The 20,892-nt window shown below is 65.3% G+C and overlaps 2 protein-coding genes across 9 annotated transcripts; one reads left to right on the top strand and one right to left on the bottom strand.

The window, feature by feature from the left end:
• Nucleotides 1–1,630: 1,630 nt before the first annotated feature.
• Nucleotides 1,631–11,464, bottom strand: LOC102416569 (lipocalin-15). 3 transcript variants are annotated; one of them, XM_045162340.1, is made up of 7 exons: nt 10,929–11,464; nt 4,729–4,868; nt 4,583–4,653; nt 4,317–4,427; nt 3,604–3,705; nt 3,227–3,293; nt 1,631–1,766 (listed from the first exon to the last, which is right to left on the bottom strand). In XM_045162340.1, exons 1-6 carry the CDS (start codon nt 11,154–11,156, stop codon nt 3,259–3,261), a joined length of 687 nt encoding a protein of 228 aa, XP_045018275.1. In that variant the 5' UTR covers nt 11,157–11,464; the 3' UTR covers nt 1,631–1,766; nt 3,227–3,258. The 3 variants fall into 3 exon arrangements, with proteins under 3 accessions (XP_045018275.1, XP_025118013.1, XP_045018276.1); XM_025262228.3 differs by lacking the exon at nt 10,929–11,464 and adding an exon at nt 5,247–6,346; XM_045162341.1 differs by lacking the exon at nt 1,631–1,766 and having other exon boundaries at nt 2,478–3,293.
• On the top strand, nt 11,464–19,179 carry LCN6 (lipocalin 6). Of its 6 annotated transcripts, XM_044926542.2 has the most exons (11): nt 11,464–12,199; nt 12,406–12,475; nt 13,357–13,427; nt 13,883–13,993; nt 14,274–14,375; nt 14,587–14,612; nt 16,434–16,573; nt 17,337–17,407; nt 17,739–17,846; nt 18,076–18,174; nt 18,484–19,179. In XM_044926542.2, exons 1-10 carry the CDS (start codon nt 11,568–11,570, stop codon nt 18,128–18,130), a joined length of 1,386 nt encoding a protein of 461 aa, XP_044782477.1. In that variant the 5' UTR covers nt 11,464–11,567; the 3' UTR covers nt 18,131–18,174; nt 18,484–19,179. The 6 variants fall into 6 exon arrangements, 5 of the variants coding, with proteins under 5 accessions (XP_044782477.1, XP_044782476.1, XP_044782478.1 ...); XM_044926541.2 differs by lacking the exon at nt 12,406–12,475 and having other exon boundaries at nt 18,484–19,175; XM_044926543.2 differs by lacking the exons at nt 12,406–12,475; nt 14,587–14,612 and having other exon boundaries at nt 18,484–19,178.
• The last annotated feature ends 1,713 nt before the right edge of the window (nt 19,180–20,892 follow it).

Below are 20,892 nucleotides of genomic sequence, written 5' to 3'. Positions count from 1 at the left end.
GTGGCGCTGGGGTTGCCTGGGCCCCTGCCCCTCCACAGACACCAGGCAGCGGCCGGCAACCCACCCGCTTCCGGTGCGTGCAGCTTCTCCACCAGATGGGACCCTTCCGGCCCTGACACCTGCCCTGACACCCACCCTGCATGGCCAGGCAGGGCCGGCCTCGAGGACCCCTGCCCTGCTTACGCTCCACGATCTGTGGGCTGCCGGTGTCCACCCCTTCCCACCGTGCCCAGGGCCCCAAGCCCGGGACCAGATGGCGAGCAGGTCAGGGTGAAAGCAGAGCCAGGCTACCTGGGCACCAGGGCCTCCAGCCGCATCGCCCGAGGGAGCCGCCTTCCTCAGTCTCCCCACCCGTCAGGATGGCGAGCACAGCAGGGGCCAGGTGCCCAGGAGGGTCCCAGGCACCAAGGCAGCCGCGACCCAGGTCGCAGCCCTGGCCTCTGGCCAACGCAGGGTGGCCTCCCCACCTCCAAAGCCACAAAGGCTCACACAGGCCTGGCCAGCTAAAGGGGAGGCCGCTCACCCGAGGCAGGGGGACTGCCACCTTGACTCTGCAGCAAAGCTGTGGGTCACACAAGGACCAGTCAGCCCCAAGACCTAGGGGGCCCGTCCAAAGGGAAGGAGCGGGGCGGGATGCCCGAGGAGGCTGACCCGGGTCCGGGCTGAGCCCAGAGCTGGGCTCACGAGCCAGTCCCCCAGGGGCTTGAGCGGGCAGAGGAGAGAGGACAGGAAGCCCAAGGCCACCCCCTGTCTTGGGGTGACCAGCCCGAGGCAAGGATGGGCACGCTCAGAGCTAACAGCTTCCTGCTTCACCCTGCCAGGGCTGCAGGATGCCCGCGAGCAGTGAAGCAGGGTGTCCAGTGCCTTCCTGCCCTGCCGCAGGCCCAGCCAGCCCTTTGAAGTGTGCGCATCGGGCAGAGCCGGATGCTGTGAGCTCCACGGGGCGCAGTGTCGGGGCAGGAGCCACAGGGGGCCCCGGGCGTGGGGCGCTCCATTCCCCCCAACTCATCGAGGCTCAGCAGGGAGCTCAGGCCCCGGAGCCTGGCCGCAGGACCCCAGCCAGGCCACTGGGTGTGCAAGTTGCCGACCTCTCTGTGCCTCGGTTTCCTTGTGAGCAGACAAAGCACCCAGCAGGCTCTCCGCTCGGGACCGAGGGTCCATCCAGGGGCACTCAGGCTGGGCCACAGGGAGGGGCTCAGGGTGCTCTGGCCATGACCATGACCCGTTCCCAAGCCTCAAGGAGGCTCACCAACGAGCCCAAGGTCAAGGTCACAGCAACAGCAGGAAGGAAACGCCGAAAAGCTGCACCCCGAAGCTCCCCTGCGGCTGCTCTGCCTCTGTGGGTTCTGCCCCTAATGGAGGCCCAGATGCGGGGCCGGGCTGCCCAGGGCATCTCGGCATCCCCACAGGGGCCATGAGCCCACAGGGGCCGGGCTGGGGGACCCAGATGCTGCTTGTGGGTGCAGACCTTACGGGGGGTCACCCTTGGCTGGTGCCTCCTCCCTCTGAGCCAGAGTGCCCGTCCTCAGCCCTGAGCTTCCCGGCCTCAGTGGCTCCAGGAGCCCAGATCACAGCGGGGCCCCAGGGCCCTCCCTAACGGCCTCTCCAAAGAATCCAGGGCCCTCGAAACTGCAGAATCTGTTTATTGAGCAGAAGGGGGAGGCCCCAGGAGATGCCCGAGGAGGGTAGGGGACGGGGAGGTGCAGGGCTGGAGGGCCGCGGGTCAGGACGACTCGGGGTGACAGGACCCGCTGCTCCGGCTCTCCCTGTACAGACAGCAAAGGTCTGGTCACTCCTGGGACCCCTGAGTGGCGCTTCACACAGCAGGGTGCCCCATCTACTCATCCCCCGAAAGGGCAAGGTGAGCGGATTCTGCCACCGAAGCTTCTGCAACCATGGAAACGCTCTCCCAAGGCGGCCCCCTCCCCCATTGTCGCCCCTTACCGGGCTCCCCAGGGACCCAGCCACTGTCCCCAGGTCCTCACCACCTCCCTGGCTGGTGGAACAGCCGCTTAACCCCGAGGAGCCTGCAGACACAGCCCTGGAGAGGGGGTCCACGTAGGTGTGCACTTTACCCTAAAAGGTGCTTTTTAAACATAGTCCTGGGGGTGGGGCACAGAGCAGGCAGACAGGCTCACGCTCTCTGCAGCTAGAACCTTCCCGATGGCACGTGACCCGATCCCTAACGTGGCTGCAACAGGGACGGAGCCAGGACCTGGGCTGCGTCACTGAGACCCACTGAAAGCTGCAGCAGCCTGATGCCCCCAGCGCAGCCCTGGGAGAACTCGGCCTGGCCGAGGGAGCAGGATGAAGTGACGGACAGAGGGCCGCTGCCCGCAGGCCGCTCTGGAAGCCCCCACCTAACCTAACCAACCAGGCCAGGAGAGGCCGCAGGGGTGCCTCCCGACGCCGGCGACTGTCACATCGTGTCCGAGGTTTACTGCTCTTGTAGGTTCCCAAGTTCTTCAGGGGGAAGGGGGGTGAGGGGCCCAATGGTCTCCTCTCCGCTTTGGGAGGAGGCGTCCCCAAGAGCCCACCTGCATCCATGTCCCAAGGGGTCCTGGGGACTCAGCCTTGTGCCAGAAGGCTGCGGTTCCCATCTTGTGGGGCCCTTGGGAGAGGATGAGGACTCGGGAATCCCAAGGCAGCGCCCCATGCTCCGGGCAAGCCAGGGGCTATGGGGACACAGGGTGCACTGGGCTGGATTATGTCCCTCCAAATCCACATCCACTTGGAACTCCGAAAATGCCCTTATGTAGAAATAAGGTCTCTGCAGATGTAATTGTTAAAGATCTTGAGAGGGGATCACCCTTGATTTAGGGTATCCTTTTATGAAGGCAATCTGGCCTCTTAACAAGCGAGGCAGGGATGGGAGTGGTGGGTCGACAGGCCAAGGATCGCCAGCACCAACAGCCTCTGGAAGAGGCAGGGATTCTCCCCAGAGCCTCTGGGCAGTCCTGCCCCGTCCTTGACTGCACACCTCTAGCCTCTAGGCTATGAGACAGTAAATTCCTGTTGTTTTAAGCTAGGGCAGCCCTAGGTAATCAGGAGAGGCTCCCCTGGAAGAGGTGATGTGTGAGTGCAGGCTGCAGGCACAGGAGTGAGTATCCAGGGAGAACAAGGGATGCTGGGGGATCTGCATGTGCAGACCTCAGCAGGTGAGAGGGAGGAGGTCCCGGCACACAGGCCCTGGAGAGCGGGAGGGAGGTGCTACCCTGGCCCCTACCTGGGAAGAGCCAAACTGGTTCTCCGGAGCCCTCAGGGTGCGTTCCTGTCCCCCGGGGAGCACACATCTGTAGAAAGACAGAGGGTCCCGAGAGGCTGGGCTGGCTGGGACTGCACCCTGCCTCCTGCAGCCCCTCCCCATGCCAAGGGACCCGCTGGGGGCGGCACCCCCACTCTCCCACGGCCCGGCCAACACACCCTTGGGAGACAGGGCTACCTCCTGCCGGCACCTCCCAGGACTCCGGAATGGGGGCGGAGCGGGGCTCTGGCAGGGGCGGGGCTTTGACCGGGCGGGGCTTTTTACAGGGGCGGGGCTTTTTGCAGGGCGGGGCTTTGGCAGGGGAGGGGCTTGGGCAGGGGCGGGGCTCTCAGGGGTACCTGACTTGGGCAGCATGGCCACCATGTCCGCTGGCAGCCCCACCGTCGGGTAGAAGTCCTGGAAGGCCTCCAGGGCCTGGGGACTCGCTTCTTGGGTCCGGCCTGGGGCAGAGCAGGGGCCCCTGTGAACCCCCGTGGGTCACAGAGATGAGAGAGAGATGGGCAGATGGGGGCCCCTGGCCTCACTGCCCTTTCCTGAAGGCTGGCGGTAGGTCTGCCCCCTGAGGTTGGGCAGGCTGTGCACTGATGAAAGTGCCTGCCTGGCTGAGGGGCCAGTGGGGGCTGGAAACTGCACAGAGGGGCAGCCTTTCCCAATTCACGCAGGGCACCTGCGAGCTTGGGGTGCCTGGCTGCTCTCCCAGACCCTGCGCCCCGGAGCCCCACCCCTTCAGACACCTTTACCCGCAGCTCCCAAAGCCAGCTTCCCGCCCTCACCCCTGCCTCTCCCCTTGGGGAACTCTCCTGGTTCACTCTTCCAAGCCTACGAGAAATTAAAGCAGAATAGTATCACAGCCCCTGCTCAGGGTGTCAGGCAGCAGGCCAAGCAGGGGAGGCAGGGTCTCCAGCCAGAGACAGGCCTGAGCTTTGGCCTGAGTGCCCAGCCTTCAGAGGCCCCTCAGTTCAGCCGTACCCATTTGTGATGGGGTGGGCAGGGCCTGAAGAGGTGCTCCAGTGGGTGGGGGTGGGGTCGGGGGGTGCGGGGGAGCCCTCACTGTAGAGCTGCACCATGGTGCTGAGCGCGCCCTCCAGCTCCTTGTAGATGTAGACCACGGCGAAGGAGCTGTAGTCCGTGTCCACCACGCGCACGTCCAGGTAGCCCAAGGCTGCAGAGAAGACAGCCGGCTCCGGACAACGGCACGGCTGAGCATCCACCCACACGGGAAAGGGGGCGGGGCCCAGGCAGAGGCGGGGGAGGGCTCCGGGAGGGGAGGGGCATGGGGGAGGGTCACCCATGGAGAAGGGGGTGGGGGTCACTTACCTGGGACTCGGAAGTGCCCCTGGGCACCCACTCTCAGGTACTCCGCATCCGCCTGGTTACAGCCGTCGGCCCTGGGGGGTGCACGGCCCGCTCACTCTCGGCCCCGCCCACGCGGCCCCGCGCGCGCTCACCCCGCGCCCGCTCACCGGGGGAACTCCATGTGGACGCTGAGGTTGCCCCCCGCCGAGGCCTTGATGTCCCTGGTGGACATCAGCAGGTGGTCCTTCTTGCCCAAGAAGACCTTGCAGTCAGAGACCATGGAGACCACGTACCAGAGGCCTGAGAACTGCAAGACAGCTCAGTGACCCGGGGCGGAACCTCCCGGCACCCGGACAGTGGGCCACAAGGCCCACGGATTTGTCTGAAGCCACTCGGCCGGGGGTCTCCGGAGTGTCCGAGCCCCAGTGCTGCGACTCACCTGGGGCGGGGCTCCTGGCCACTGGGAGCCTCAGTTCTCCGAGTTGTGAAGTGGGTCAGTAACTACCCAACAACAGGGTTGTTTCAGGGTTAAACGGAAGGGACTCTAAAGGGTGTGCAGGCCCAGGACACCAAGCAAGCGTCCCACGGAGGCGGCAGGCTCCGCTAGCGCACGGTCACTCCTGTTTCCAGTGGCTGCTCAGCCCGGACCCCCACCCGCATGGCACAGCACGGGGGCCTGTCGTACCTTGTTGGCATCAAAATCTGGCTGCGCCAGCACGTCCGCCCGAGCCGAGGGTGGCAAGAGCACCAGCAGGACGCAGCTCAGCAGCGTGGCCCCCATCCCCGTCTGTGACCCTGGCCCCGGCACTGGTCCATCCCTACCGCCGTGGGCAGCTTTATAGCCCGGCCCGCAGTGGGGCAGGGCCAGCGAGCCGCCTGGGCAGCGGACGGCGTCTCGGCTCTGGAAACGCCAGCCCCTCTTTGTTCATTGTTTGGCACAATCGCCCGAGTGTCCCCACTGGCTCCAGGGGTCATTTCCGGGAGGGCTCCAGAGGGCTCTCATTTGACTTGGGCCTTGCCCACCTGTGGGCAACGCGGCTGGAGCCCGGGGCCCTTGGGGGCACCGCTGGGAAGCACCCATGGTCAGGCCGCTCCAGCCAGGAGGCTCCCCCTTGGGGCCCAGGTCCCCCAGAGTCCTCACCCCCTCACCTCCCCGCACAGGAGCGTAGTCACATCAGCCGGGCCTGGGGACCTCGTCTCAGGGGGACAGAGGTGATGTCAGAGGCCCGAGCAGCCCTGCCTCCAGACTCCTGGCTGGGCCTCCAGCAAGCCCGTGTGGAGGGCGGGGCTGGGCCACCACCTGGGGTGGATTATGGGGTCACGGCCACCTTATCACTGGTTGCATAAGTGTGTGGACCGCAATGTCGCCGGGGAGGCGCCGCAGGCTGGCCAGGCCTCTCTCCAGGTGGCCTCTTCTGTCCTCTCAGGGGACCCCAGGGGCGCCATGTGAGGAGCAGCACGTGGCCTGGGGCACCCGGAGTCCTCTGGTCAGAGGCAGGCATCCCCAGGGAAGGCCAGCACTGTGCTCCCAGTGGAAGTGCGTCCAGGGTCGGAGAAGGACCCTCATTGGCCAGTGGGGTGGGGAGGAGCGGGGGGTCAGGGCCGAGGGCTCCAGCTCACCGCCTCCACTGGGTTCAGGAGGCGCCAGCTCTCACCCAGATCCCAGAGTCCTGGGACAGAAGGCAGTGAAAGCCTTCCTGTGCAAATATTTACAAAACATCCATCTGATAAAGGACTTAAATCCTGAATCTCTAGAGAATTCTCAAGACTCAAAAAAAAAAAAAAAAAACAGACAAAATATTTGAAAAGATTCCAAATCAGAAAGTAGAGAGGCTCATGGGCATTCGTTCACTGTAAGGAGATGCCATGGCAGACCGGCAGGCTGGCCACTCTGATTCCAAACCGGAGACACTGGGTGGTCACCGCCAGGGCGGGAAACCAAGAGTGTGCGACACCCTGGGGACGGCTTGGCAGATCCTATAAAGGAAAACATTCAAATACCATGTGATTCGACAATCACAAGCCTAGATATTTACCCAAGAAAAATGAGACACACTTTAGCCGAAACCTGCTGGTGGCTAGTCATGAGATCTTATTGACAATCCCTAAAAAACGGAAATGACCAAATGCCGTTCAGGGGGCAGGATGCACAACACTCTGGGCATGAGACCTCTCCAGACACACTGACCCAGGGCAAACCCCAGATGCCCCACGCTGAGTGACAGAAGCCGGCCTGGAGGGGTGCAGACTGTGGCGGCAGGACACGGGAATCCTCAGGGAGAGACGGGCCTGGCTGACGACAAAGGGGCTGGGGAGACGCGGGGTGATGGACTGTGGTGCGTTTGTCTAAACTTACAACCAAAGAGGGTGAATTCCAGAGCGTGTAAACTACACCTCAACTTTTAAAAAGTGTAAACTAGAGACTTCCCTGGGGGTTGAGTGGCTAAGACTCTGTGTTCCTAATGCAGGGGTCCAGGTTCGATTCCTGGTCGGGGAACTAGCTCCCACATGCCGCCAATAAAGGTCCTGTATGCTACAAGTGAGACCCAGTGCAGCCAAGTAAACAAGCTTCCAACCGTGGACCGCAGCACGTGTTCATGCTTATACAGTGTGGACAGGCTGCACACGGAACAACAGGCTGGTTCCAAACAGGAACAGGAGTACGTCAAGGCTGTATATTGTCACCTTGCTTATTTAACTTCTATGCAGAGTACATCATGAGAAACACTGGGCTGGAGGAAGCACAAGCTGGAGTCAAGATTGCCGGGAGAAATATCAATAACCTCAGATATGCAGATGACACCACCCTTATGGCAGAAAGTGAAGAGGAACTCAAAAGCCTCTTGATGAAAGTGAAAGTGGAGAGTGAAAAAGTTGGCATAAAGCTCAACATTCAGAAAACGAAGATCATGGCATCTGGTTCCATCACTTCATGGCAAATAGGTGGGGAAACATCGGAAACAGGGGCTGAGTTTATTTTTCTGGGCTCTAAAATCACTGCAGATGGTGACTGTATCCATGAAATTAAAAGACGCTTACTCCTTGGAAGGAAAGTTATGACCAACCTAGATAGCATATTCAAAAGCAGAGACATTCCTTTGTCAACAAAGGTCCGTCTAGTCAAGGCTACGGTTTTTCCAGTGGTCATGTGTGGATGTGAGAGTTGGACTATAAGGAAAGCTGAGAGCTGAAGAATTGATGCTTTTGAACTGTGGTGTTGGAGAAGACTCTTGCGAGTCCCTTGGACTGCAAGGAGATCCAACCAGTCCATCCTAAAGGAGATCAGTCCTGGGTGTTCATTGGAAGGACTGATGTTGAAGCTGAAACTCTAGTATTTTGGCCACCTGATGGGAAGAGCTGACTCATTTGAAAAGACCCTGATGCTGGGAAAGATTGAAGGCAGGAGGAGAAGGGGACAATAGAGGATGAGATGGTTGGATGGCATCACCAACTCAATGGACATGGGTTTGGGTGGACTCCGGAAGTTGGTGATGGACAGAGAGGCCTGGCATGCTGTGGTTCATGGGGTGGCAAAGAGTCGGACACGACTGAGTGACTGAGCTGAACTGAGTGTGGATAGGCAGGCAGGCAGACTGCATGAACTCTTCTCCCAAATGCCAGGTCTTGGGCTGAGGGGCAGGGAGACAACGTGTCCGAAGCCCCCAAGTAAGATCCGAGTGTGGCAGGGAGAGGTCAGACCTCTCACCACAGAACTGTGGGGTGAGAGCAAGCAGGGATCGAGGGACAGGTCACTGCGGCCTGCAGGCCCCCCACGGACCCCCTTGAGCCTCAGGTGTGGGGCCACAGAGAACACTCCTGCCACCAGCCTGTTCCCTGCCGGGGTCTGGAGACTCTCCATCACGAGTTCTAGATGCCCGCTCACCTCCTGCCTCCCCAGCCCCCTCATCTCCGAAGTCCACTCTCCACACAGTGGCCTGGGCAAGCCTTGTAAAGCATCAGTCTGATGTGTCCCTGCTTGAGACGCTCCTGAGTCACTGTGGTGCAGAGCACAAACCCGCCCCGAGTGCAAACTCCCCAAGCGCAAACTGGCGCCCAGCCCAGCCCAGTGCTGCCCAGCTCCCCAGCAGTCAGCCCAGCCCGCTCCCCGCCTGCTCGGGGCCTCTTGCTCATACCCTCCGGCCCAGGGGCCCTCTGGTCCCGTCCAGCCCCTCACCAGAGTCCCCGCTACTCGGGTTACTTCTCACCCTCTGCCTAGTCAGCAGCCTTCCTCAAACCCAGCCCACCGCTGGTCTGTGTCCTGGGGGCTTAGCACCGTCCCAGCTCTCTCCTGAGTTTATTTGTTCTCTGCTCTCCTGTGAACCCCGAGACGACAGGAACTGCAGCAGCCTGTAGGCCAGCCATCGGCCTCTGTTTCCCAAGCCTGGAGTGCGGGGCCTGGCGGTGGACGCTGCCCACTGACTCTTGTGAGTGAACGAGGGTCAGGCCCAAGTCGCTGTGACCCCCAGGTCTGCCAACTGGAAACCTCACAGCATGCATTTGCCTGCGGGCAGGTCTGTGTGGCCACATCCGGCCTGAGGTGGCCCTGAGTGCCTGGCACCGCAGGCCCAGACAGCAGCAGCTCAGTGGGGGCCCCGCACACACAGTGGGCCGGGCACTGCGGCCAGGGCCTCCATCGCGTCCTGCAGGCCTCAGCGCCCTGGAGGAGGCTAGCACATGCTCTGCTGTGTGCAGAGGGGGTTTGTGGTGGCTCAGGACGAGGACAGGGGCACCGGCAGGAGAGGTGCCTTGGTGGGCAGTAGGCAGACCGGAGCTGGCGAGGCCCTGGACCCAAGGAGGTGCAGTCCCAGAAGTGGCCACAGGGCGGTAGCAAAGAGACGCCGCTCGCAGGGCTGGTGGAAGAGCTTAGATGGGGCCTGCGGTTCACTGAGCTGGGGAGGGGTCCCCTAGAAGGAAAGCTGCCTTACACTGAGGTGAGGTCTGCTAAAGGGCCGGGCTTCCCAGGTGGCACCAGCGGTAAAGAACATGCCTGCCAGTGAGGAGATGTAAAAGACGCAGGTTTGATCCCTGTGTCTGGAAGATCCCCTGGAGGTGGGCACAGCAACCCACTCCAGTATTCCTGCCTGGAGAATCCCCACGGACAGAGGAGCCTGGTGGGCTACAGTCCATGGGGCTGCACAGACTCAGGCACAGCTGAAGTGAGTTAGCACTCGTGCATTCCGCTGAAGGGCTGCCTGGATAAGCAAATGTGGTCCATCCACACATCGGATGACTGTCCATATAAGAACATGATGAACCTCGAAGACAGGGTGCTGGGTGAGAGGCCAGACCCCTAAGGCCACGACGTGGTGTATGAGCCCCCTACGGGACGTGCATAATAGCAAGTCCGCAGAGACAGAAAGGAGCTTAGTGGTTACCAGGTGCTGGGCTGGGGGAGACTGTTTGATGCGTATGGGGTCTCCCTTTGGGGAGAAATGCCCCAGGGGGGCAGCAAGTCGTGCCAGGAAGCCAACATCTGGCCGTGGGCTGGCACACACAGGTGGACACAGCCCAGCCGGGGGGGCAACAGCTGCCCAGGACAAAGAGAGCTGGGGGGTGGGGGGGTCACAGGGAGGGTTTCAGGTCTGGAGAGCTGGGGGGTGGGGGTCACAGGGAGGGTTTCAGGTCTGGAGAGCTGGGGGGTGGGGGTCACAGGGAGGGTTTCAGGGCTCCCAGAGGCTGCTCTGGGTGCTGAGCAGGAGCCAGCAGGAAGGTCCAGGGCAGTGCTGGGTCGGAGGCCATGTGGGAGGCACTAAGCTCTGAGTGGCCACCACCCCCACCCACGTCCTCAGCGCCCAAGCTCGCCCCCTGGTGTCCACCAGTCTGCACAGCAGGTTGCCTGCTGCTGGGGAGCGGGGGTGGGGCGGGGGGAGCGGGGGCGGGAAGGAGGGGTTGGCGGGGAGGCTCAGGGCCGCAGGGGCAATCCCAGCTGGGCCCCGTGGCCAACGGCTGCCCGTGGCCAGTGCCCTACGTCCCGCTCCTGCCCTGAGGGCCCCTCCTGGGCTGGCTTCCACCCCATCCATCCAGCCTCCCAGTAAAGAGCACTGGGAGGAGCTCTGGCTCGGCCTCCTGGGTAGGGGTCCTTCAGCCCCTGCCCGCTTCCCCATCCAGTGCCCCCGGGCCTCCTCTGTGGAGCCACAGGGAGCCACCCCTGCCCGTGGTGGGCTGTCTGTGCCAGAGGCCCCGGCCCTGGGGTCCTCCAGGCCTGGGGGCAGGGCGACGCTTCTCTGCAGATCTCTGTGTGATGGGCTCTCTTTGGCCCCCTTTCCTGCAGGACTCGTCCTGTCTCCAGGCAGGGGGTGGGGCACCGGCTCATCTGAGGTCCTTCCTGGGAAGGCCCAGCAGGACAGACAGCTTCATCTTTCGTTACCTTCCACGCTGCCTGTCCTGTGTCCACGGCACCCTGGAAGCCAGCCAGCAGAGGTGGCTGGGAGCTGTGGTTTGCAGGGCGCCCCCTCCATGGGAGGGCATCCTCCCAGGTACTTCCGCTTGGGTTTGGGGGCCTCAGACAGATCCTGCCGAACCCTCTGACCTCCGCTCCCAGGCAGGGTCTCCAGTGACCCAGAGTGGGCAGCCCAGGTCCAGGGCAAGCTCTCATGTGGCCTTGGGGGCCCGGCCAGGCTCATGGTGAGCAGAGGTGGGAGGCATCACAATGAGGCTGCCCAGAGAGTGGGCAGGTCCGGATGGCGGGTGGGCGGCGGGTGGTACAGGGCGTTCCAGTTGGGTGCTGGCCGTGGTGGGGCGGGAGACAAGGGCCAGTCAGGCAGGAAGGGGGGTGGACCAGGAGCGTGTGGGAGCTTTCAAAAAAATGGGGGGGGCCTTTTTAAAAATTTAATGCCTAAAACAAAAGATACCCAAAACCACAGCTTCTGGAGGAACTGTTTGTTCTTGCCTCTCTTCTCAGAAGTGACCTTGGCCTGGGTTCAAGAGCAGGATCTCTTTCCCTCCTAGACTGAGTGACAGAGGGTTGGCGCCCTGGAAGGGAGGGGATGGTGCAGCTGTGGGCAGGATGCTCATTCTGGAAACTTCCAAGTGGAGGGCCGCTGGAGAAGCCAGGGTGGAAGGGGCCCCGCACACGGTCCCAGCCCCTCCTTGCTCCCCGGCACGGCTGGAGGACCAGGAGAGAGGCAGGAGGGAGCCTGGTGATGAGTGCCGCCCACACCACTGCGTTCAGAGCCATATAAACGGGCGTCCAGAGGCGGGAGGGCCGCTCAGCCCAGGCCCGGGCAGGTTGCTGGCGTGTGGACCTCGGGAGATGCGCGCAGTGCTGCTGGCCGCCCTGCTGGCTGTGGTCTTGGTGCCCAGCGCCCAGGCCGTGTGGCTGGGGAGGCTGGACCCTCAGCAGGTGGCGGCTCCCCCGCACCGGTGCGGGCCTGGGGCCACACGGGTCCTCGGGCCTTTGTGGTCTCCGGGCTCCCCCGGGGCCCCCCGGACCATGGGGGCTGCAGGAGGCCGGGCTGGGGGTGGAGGGACGGCCCCTCACCTGCGCCCCCTCCCTCAGCTCATGGGGTCCTGGTACGTCCTTGCTGTGGCCTCAGGGGAGAAGGACTTCGCGCTGGAAAAGGCCACGAAGAGCGTCGAGGGGGTCGCGGTGATGCTGGCGTCCCAGAGCACCCTGAAGATGCGGGCTTCCCGGCACAGGTGGGTGCGACCGGGGGCGCGGCTGGGTGGCCGGCCCGCCCTCCCCTCCCTCTGCACCGGGCTCTGCTGTGAGCACCACCCTCCGCTGGGTCTCCGGGGTCTGCGTCCTGGGCTCCGGCCAGGGGGCGCCCTGGGTGGGACTCATGCCTTCTCCAGCGAGGCCGGCACAGCCTCTGACCACCCCCTCCGCCCTGGCCCTTGGGCAGCTTGGCAGCGTCTCCGGTCAGCAGGAGAGGACGCTTCTTTGTTCAAGGCCCTCCTGAGCAGCTGCTCAAGGTGGGTCTGTGCATTTGAGCCCACACGGTCCGGGGGGCCCTGGGGGAGCCTGGAGACCACGAAGCCCCAAGGACCCACGTCACCTAAGTGTCCAAGTCCCCGCCTGTCGCTCGGGATGGCTGGTGGGGCGCCACCACGGCCCTGGAGTCATCACGCAGCCTGAGCGGCCGGCAGCCCCGTCTGGAGAGGAGGCTGTCTGCCCTGCTCCTTCCCACAGCTGAGCCTGCTGCAGCTGCCGCCCAGCTGGGGTGGCCTGGCGGTGGACAAGCAGGACAGAGGACATGGGGCTTGGGGCGGGGGCCCTGCTGTGCTGGGTGAACACAGGCTCACATGCGTCGTGGGCTGTAGCCCCAAAGCCATGAGGCTCAGAGAGTCCTAACAAGGCTGGCAAAAAGCCATCCAAACACAGCCCTCTCGTGGCTCCACAGTACACACTGTTAGGGCTGGTGATGCTCCTTTCAGGCTTTTCCTCGTGACTCCTGGGTCTTGCAGGGAACTTGGCTGTGAGCTCGTCTTGCTCTGCTCACAGAAGGCCGTCTGCTCATTTTTCGGGTTGACGGCTTAGGGACACTGGCCTCTTTAGACGTGGACTCGCTTTACCCCAAACCGCAGACCTCCGTTTCTCTCAGGCTCCTTTCATGCCCTCAGCAGTGCTCCCAAGTTTTCTCCGTGTGGATCTGGCAAAGCAGGTCCCTCGGGAGGTATATTCTGCAGGTCCCCAGCCAGCCTGTGGCCCTGATGGCTCACCTGCGGTTGAGACCAGGGTTTCTGGGTAACTGCGGCCCCCGAGGGGGAGGCAGAGCCCCCCTGCAGCCACGCTGGCCAGGTCCGGGCAGTCCTGCTCCTGGACCTGAGCGATGACGGATCCTTCTGTGCTCCAGGCTGGAGAGATGCCACCTGCAGGCTGTGGAGCTGCGGAGACAAAATTCCAGATGGGTCTTCGGGAATCCCTGTAAGGATGACGGCCACCGCGGTCCTTCTGGGCAGCGTGGGGACTCCTCCAGTCCCCTGACCGCCATCCGGCTGCCTTCTGCCCCCAGCGGCCTTGGGCCTTCCACCCCAGCTGCGTCCCCAGGCCCCTGTGTGCGGGGTCAGCCCCTCACGACGGGGAGGGGCAGCTCCACCCCAGCTCCAGGGGCGCTCCTCCGGGGACTGGGAGGTGCTCGGGGCCAGTCAGTCCCGGCCCTCCAGGTGGGCGCGGGTGGGGGTGTCCTCTGCCCCCGTGGGGACCCGATCTGAGGAGGGTGACCCGGGAAGAGCTGGGGCTCACCTGCCATCCCCAGACCACCTGGAGACCCCGTGTGCCAGGGCTGGGTGGGGGCGGGGGGCCGAGCGGACGGAGCCTGGGGGCTCTTGGTCCGCTGAGGCCTGACGCACTCCCCCGCCCCCGGGGGCACCTGTCTCCAGCCCTGGGCGTGCTGGAGTACCGGGTGCTGGGCACCAACTTCAGGGACTACGCCATAGTGTTCACGCAGCTGGAGGCCCAGGAGGAGGCCTTCAGCACCGTGGAGCTGTACAGTGAGTGCGCGGGGCTCCGCCCCCCCCCACCAGCCTCATCCCGGCCAGAAACCGCCCACCGGCCCTGCGCCTGCGTCCCGGCGGCCCCTCCCCGCGCACAGCCCCTCCCCGCTCCCGGTCCCGCGGCGGGAGTGGTCCTGCCTGGAGGGGCGGGCGGGGGGCTGCACGTGGCGAAGAGCCTTGGGCCAGAGGGCAGGGAGTCCCGCCGCCGCCTGTCGGGTTCTCGGGGTGGGCCCCTCCTCGCCCCCACCCCCGCCCGGCTCTCCCGCCTCCCCCGCAGGCCGGACGGCCCTGGCCAGTCGGGAGGCCCTGGGCCGCTTCGCCAAGTGGAGCCGGAGCCTGGGCTTCCTGTCGCAGCAGCAGGCCGAGCTCCAGAGGGACTGTGAGTGTCGCCGGATGCTGGGGGGCCGTTTGCCGGCTTGAGGACCTTCCTGGCCTCGGGGAGTCAGGCCGAGCTCAGGGGGGCTTCAAGGGGTCACCTGCTCCCTGCCCAGCATCAGGCCTGCGGGGTGGATGGGGCAGGCGGTGTGTGGGGCCAGGGTGCTGGTTGGCGAGGGGCCGGCCATCCTCACCTCGGCCCCTTTCCTCCCCAGTCACCTGCGCACACAAGGTCTTCCCGGTAAGCGGCCTCCCCGAGCACCCCTCCCCTCTGTGTGGCAGGAGGCGCCTGGGTGCCCTGGGCCCCTCTCGTCCGGAGGCTCCACTGTGGGCAGGGCTGGGGCCCCAGGGAGCCGATGCCTCTGCGGGCGAGTCCAGGGCACCCGTGTTGCTCTTGGTTTCCAGTGAATGCTGCACCCACCAGGGGCCCGGAGGAGGCTGGCCAGACACTGCCCTCCTCGCCCAGCCGCCTAGGGGCTGGGCAGGGGGCCACCTGCTCCCAGGGGCTCTTGCTGCGGATTCAAATAAAGCAGTTCCACAAACCCTCCCGGGGTCTCTTGCGTGTGTCCAAGCAGGGCCCTGGGCCGGAGAGTGCTGCTCCCCCCGGGGGGTCACCCCGGGCCCTGGGCCGACAGGAGGCCCGTCCGCCTGAGCTGGAGCTAGACCCTGTGGTCTGGGTGACGTGTGGGCAGGGCGCTGGGCTGGGGCGCCCAGGGCGTGAGAGCTTGGCTTTTCCTGGGGCCCTGGGGCAGGGCGGGGGGCCAGGTACCCCAGAGAGCCGGAGTCTGTCTGTCTTCCTGTGTCCTGAAGTCCTGGCAGAAGCAGGGGCTGCCGGGGGGCGGGGTCATCTCGCACTCTGCTGGTATTGGGTGTACACACACACAGACATATGTGAACACACACAAACACACACACACACACACGCACACATGTCAGGACCTGCCAAGGGCATCACGCAGGCGGCCCCAGCGTCAGCACCAGCACGGTCCGAGCCCCGTCCTCAGAGACCCCGCTTCCTGTGTGCACGCCCCGTGGAGTAACTCAATGCCCCGTCCAGCCTTTGTCCCCCCCGGGGGCTAGGACAAGAGCACCAGCAACCTCCTTGCCAGGTGCATGGCTCCAGGGGACACTCGGTGACCCGAGGCCCAGGAGGTGACCTCGGGATCTTCGACGCCTCTGTCTTCTGGGGTGTCCCAGGCTGGATCTGAGGGCCAAGGGCGGGGCTGGCCCTGCCTGCAGGGCGGGGGGAGGGCCCAAGACCCCTCCCCGTTGGCCCCCCAGGCTGGCTCACGGCTGTGGTCAGCTGACGCCCACGGCAGGGCTGGCAGGCTGGGCATTTAAGCGCAGTGTCCAGGCGGGCAGCTGAGGTGGCGAGGATGGGGCTGGGCTGGTGGCCGGCCCTGCTGGCCCTGCTGCTGGGGCTGGGTGGGGGCTCCCGGGCACAGGAGCAGCTCCCCCGAGAGTCCCACAACCTCAACTGGCACAAGGTGAGCCTCGTGGCGCCCTCGCCGGGCGCTGGGGCCAGGGGGGTGAGGGCAGCGGGCAGAGGGCCCCTGAAGCCGGATGGGCTGGCGGGGGGCTTGGGCACTGGTCTGCTGGTCCCCAGGGCCTCTTCTGGGGACAGGCTGGGGCTTCAAAACTCAACTGCTGACTGTGGGCCACAGCCCGGAGCTCCGAGACGGGTACTGCCGAGTCACCTGCAGCTGCCTGGCGGGGAGGGGAGGTGGGGTGAGCGGGCGAGCCCTGGAATAAGGAGACCGCAGCCGGCGGAAGGTCCTGGTGGGGGCGGCCCTGGGCACAGGCCGAGCAGACGCGGGGGAGCCGGTGGGATGGGGGCCAGCTGGAGGAGAAGGCCCCGAGGTCCCTGCGTCCCGGGCCCTGCGCTGTGCCGCCTCAGGTCCCAGACCAGCTGGGCGTCCGCCTCCACGGCCTGGGAGGCAGCGGGCACCCAGGCTGGTCCTGGACATGGGCTGGGCCGTGGGCGGGGGTCACCGGTCCTGGGGGTCCTCGGAGACTGGGGCTGGGCGGGACCAGTGTGGCAGGCCCTGCGCCCTCTCCGCAGTTCTCAGGCTTCTGGTACGTCCTTGCTGTCGCCTCCGATGCCCAGGGGATGCTGCCGCACGGAGGCCAGAGGAAGCTGGGCGCATCCGTGGTGCAGGTTCAGGAGGTGGGCCAGCTGAAGGTGGTGCTCGCCTTGAACCGGTGCGTGGGCCAGGGTGGGGGGCCCTGAGCCCAGGGAAGGGGAGGTGGCCGGTGGGGGGACCAGGGTGGGGGGCCCTGAGCCCAGGGAAGGGGAGGAGCCGATGGGGGGACCAGGGTGGGGGGCCCTGAGCCCAGGGAAGGGGAGGGGCCGATGGGGGGACCAGGGTGGGGGGCCCTGAGCCCAGGGAAGGGGAGGCGGCCGGTGGGGGGACCAGGGTGGGGGGCCCTGAGCCCAGGGAAGGGGAGGGGCCGATGGGGGGACCAGGGTGGGGGGCCCTGAGCCCAGGGAAGGGGAGGGGCCGATGGGGGGACCAGGGTGGGGGGCCCTGAGCCCAGGGAAGGGGAGGCGGCCGGTGGGGGGACCAGGGTGGGGGGCCCTGAGCCAAGGGAAGGGGAGGCGGCCGGTGGGGGGACCAGGGTGGGGGGCCCTGAGCCCAGGGAAGGGGAGGGGCCGATGGGGGGACCAGGGTGGGGGGCCCTGAGCCCAGGGAAGGGGAGGGGGCCAGTGGGGGGGACCAGACCCAGGGTCAGTCTGGAAATCCCACAAGGACTGTCCCCAAACACCATCACTTCCTGCTGTCAAACTCAAGTGGCCGCTTTTTTGAGAAGTCCCCACAGCCCACGGGGGGCTGGGGGGCAGGGGTGTTGGAGCATTTCCCCTGAGTGGTGGGACCGGCCCGGGTCCCAGCTGGAATGTCCCAGGACGGCAGAGCCCCGAGAGGTCTCCCAGGCCCGCAGCTCACAGCCTGCTCCCCCCACCCAGGTCCCGGGGGTGCCAGACACACTCGCTAATCCTGCGGAGAGACAGGAAGAAGCCGGTGTTCAGGAACACCTGTGCGTACCCACTGGGCCACGGGGGGCTGGGGGAGGGCCGTCCAGGGCTTCCTGAGCCCCCAGGACCCTGGACAAGACCCCTGACCGCACGGCCCCCAGCAGTCCTCCCTGAGAGCATGTGCCGGTGGGGACAGACGCCGGGATGCGCGGTCAGCCCACGGTGGCCCAGAGTTGGCTCGGCTGGTGTGTGCCCAGGAGCCCAGGCCTGGGGGTGGGGGGCTTTGCTGGCCTTCCAGATGGCCCCTCGGTGCGGGTGGTAGGGGCCCGGGGACCCTGGAAGGACCGCAGTGTTCAGGAGTGAGCAGGGGATTCTGCGCTTCCTTCCTTCCAGTGAGGGGCGTGGAGGGCTTCCGCGTGATGGTCCCCAACTACAGTGCCAGCGTGGTCTACCTGCGCCTGGGCCGGGCCGGCCGGACCACCAGGACCCTGCTGCTCTTCAGTGAGTCCAGGGGCCACAGCCCCCGGGCCCTGCAGGGCGGCCCCCCTCCCGAGCCTGTCTGGGGACCCCGGCTCCCGGCTGATGCTTCCCGTCACCCACCAGTGGCTGCAGGTCCCTGACCCGGAGCCCGGGGGCGTTCTGGTGAGGGGTGGTGCCGGGGGCCAGGGCACCCCTCGACCGGGGGGCTCTGACGCTGCGGCTCTGGTCCGCACCCGCCCCACCCCCGCAGGCAGACAGCCCACGTGCAGCTTCCTGAGCATGAAAAAGTTCGTCAACGCGTGTGAGGCCCTGGGGCTCGCCAGCCGGGCGGCCGTGCTCCCAAAAGACGGTGAGGTGTGGGCAGCACTGCCCCGGGGCCACCCCGAGACGCCAGGGAGCTGGCCCCCCTGTGGGATGGAGGGACAGAGGCCAACAGGGGCACCTTTAAAGAAAGTCACGGCCGCGTGCACGTGCCCATCCTGTCTCCCCAGGGCCCCCTGAGAATGCCGGTGGCTGGGGCCGGGTCCCCGCGGGGCGCTGGGGGCCAGGGCCGCTCAGCTTTGCCCTCTGCAGGGCCCGAGGCCCCAGGGGAGCTGCCGCGCGTGCCCGGCAGACGTGGGATCCCTCGGAGACGCCCAGCCCTTTCCTTCCCCTGCAGCCTCCTGTGCGCACACCATCCTGCCGTGAGCCAGCCGCCCACCTGCTCCTCCCCGTGAGGCTCGGCTTGTGGTCCTCCCAGACCCTGGGAGCGAGTTCCAGATTGCAAGCTTCATACCCCACTGCTTGTTGAGACGGGTCTGGAGACCCCAGGCCACTGATGGTGTGGAGCTCGGGCGGGGCTTGGGCCCAGCAGGGTCCTTTAGGGTCCCCCGGGTGGGGGTGGGGGTGCATGCTGACTGGGGGGGGCACCTGGGGCTGGGTCCTCTGGATGGCGCGGCAGGCAGCTGCTACCCGCCCTCACCTGCTGGGAAATAGACGGGGCCAGTCCAGTGTGCCGTGTGCTTTCTCTGCCACCCTCCTCCATGTTCCGTGACATCCGACACTTCCCAGGAAGCCGGGGAGAGAGCCCGGGGCAAAGAGGCAGATGCGACCTCTCGTTGGGAGGCAGATGCCGACACGGTCACCCGGGTTCAGTCATGGACCCTGAGGTCTGTGTCCAGAGGTGCCAAGTGCAAACCGTGGCAGGTCGGGGAAGAGGGGTCACGGAGAGTTTCTTGGAGGATGCGACGTTTGAGCTGAGAAAGTTACGGTGGCACTGGAGCAGGGAGGGCCGTCCCAGAAGAGGAAACAGCCTGAAAACCCCCAGAGCAGCGGAGACCATGGGGAGGGCGGGTGCAGGGCCACTTGGAAGGGAGGAGGTGGACGGGGCTGCCGGTGTCCTGGGAGAGATGGGATCCAGAGCAGAGGGCAGGGTGGGGGACGGACGTAAGAGTAACAGGACTATTTAGGGGTGGGGGTTGCTGGCGTGGACGAGTCAGGCCGCCTACAGAGAGAAGCAGGACTGAATCTGTCAGCTACTGCTGTGTAACAACCACACACGTGCATTTCTCTTTATCATTATTAGGTGGCTCCTCAACTTGCAGGATCTTAGTTCCCTGACCAGGGATTGGACCCAAGGCCAGGGCAAGGAAAGCACCTGAGTCCTACCTGCTGGACCACTAGGGAACTCCCCCCACCAGTGTGTTCAGCGACTGTGCCTGGGACTCAGCTCGAGACTAGGGGGTGCAGGCGGGCCGAGAGGCGGAACGCAGCTAGGCGTGCTCCGCGGCTCTGCGGGCGGGAGACGGGCTGATTCGGGCCGGCTCAGCCCCGGGGGCTCGGGGCCCTTGCCCTCCAGCCGCTGGGCTAACCACAGGGTGCCTGTCTCGTGGCCGTGACGAGGGCACACGGGGTTGGGGAGCAAACAGGAGTCCTCTGAAGGCTCAGGCCCGCCCGGAGTTGCTCGCCTCCGCCCTCCGAGTCACCACCTGGCCCCACTCTCCACCGCAGCAGCTCATGTCGGGGGGCTTCCCTCTGCCTGCCTCTCTGCTCCGGGGCTTCCGTCGTGCCCGCGTGGCTTGAGCCCTGCAGGCCTCCTCTACTCCACGTGCCTCCCAGCCCAGCACTCAGCCTCCCTGGCAGACAGAGAGGGGGGCCGCCTGGGTGCGCCCGTCCTGGAAGGAGGAAGGGTGGCCCTTCTGGGGGTGGGGTTCCCCGGAGCGTTGGTTCTGAGGCTCCACACCTTGTCATCGAAGATGCTTCTTTTTCATGTGCTCGGCCACCTCTGAAGGAGGCGTGGGGACATGCACCAGGTGGGCACAGCCCTCAGCCTGTCTCCAGCCTGGAGGGTTGGCCCAAGGCCGCCCTGCGCCAGGCTCAGCCGCGAGGCGCTTGCGAGGCTTGGAGGGTTTTCCCTGCGTTTGCCTCCAGCATACTCCAGGTGCCCAGGGCCACACCCACGGTTCCTCAGGAAACCTGTTTCTCTAGGTTTGATGGTTAGAATTTGGGAGCGCTCAGTCTCAAACATCCGAGGGGCCCTTATGTGAACCTCGAAGGCCTCCCTGGAGCCTTAGTACTTCCCGGACCAACAGCAGCATCGCAGGATCTTGGTCTGCTCTGCACCCTGAGGCTGGGTCTCACCGTGGCGCCGGGATTGGGTTCTGTTCCCTGTATTTTAACAGCCTCCTCCTGGATTTGATGCCCAGCTGGCCTCACCCCTTCTCGGGGGTTTCCTCTGGGATGAGAGCTCCTCAGGTCCTGGAGGACCCCTGCCACCCCTCCCATGGGGGCCAATTCCTCTGGGCGTCCCCACGAGGGTGCAGGTGCACGCGCTCACACACATGCTCACACTCACTGACTGTCCTGCTGGGAGTCAGAGGGGTGTGCACGGGGGGAGGGGACAGGGGTGAGGAAGAGGAGGCTGGGGACAGAGACAATGACCCCCCAGCAACATGCCCGGCCCATAGCATGGGAAGGGGGTCGTCAGGGTGCCCACTGAGCCATCCCTAGAGAGGCCTGGGGAAGACAGGGTCTGGAGTCCTGTGTCCACCATTCTGGGCACCGGGAGCTAGGATGAGGCTCCTGCCCA

This window comes from Bubalus bubalis, chromosome 12 (assembly GCF_019923935.1).
Source record: "Bubalus bubalis isolate 160015118507 breed Murrah chromosome 12, NDDB_SH_1, whole genome shotgun sequence".
NCBI lineage: Eukaryota > Metazoa > Chordata > Mammalia > Artiodactyla > Bovidae > Bubalus > Bubalus bubalis.
Note: the sequence above shows the minus strand (reverse complement) of the source record. Positions and strands in the feature narration are given on the sequence as shown.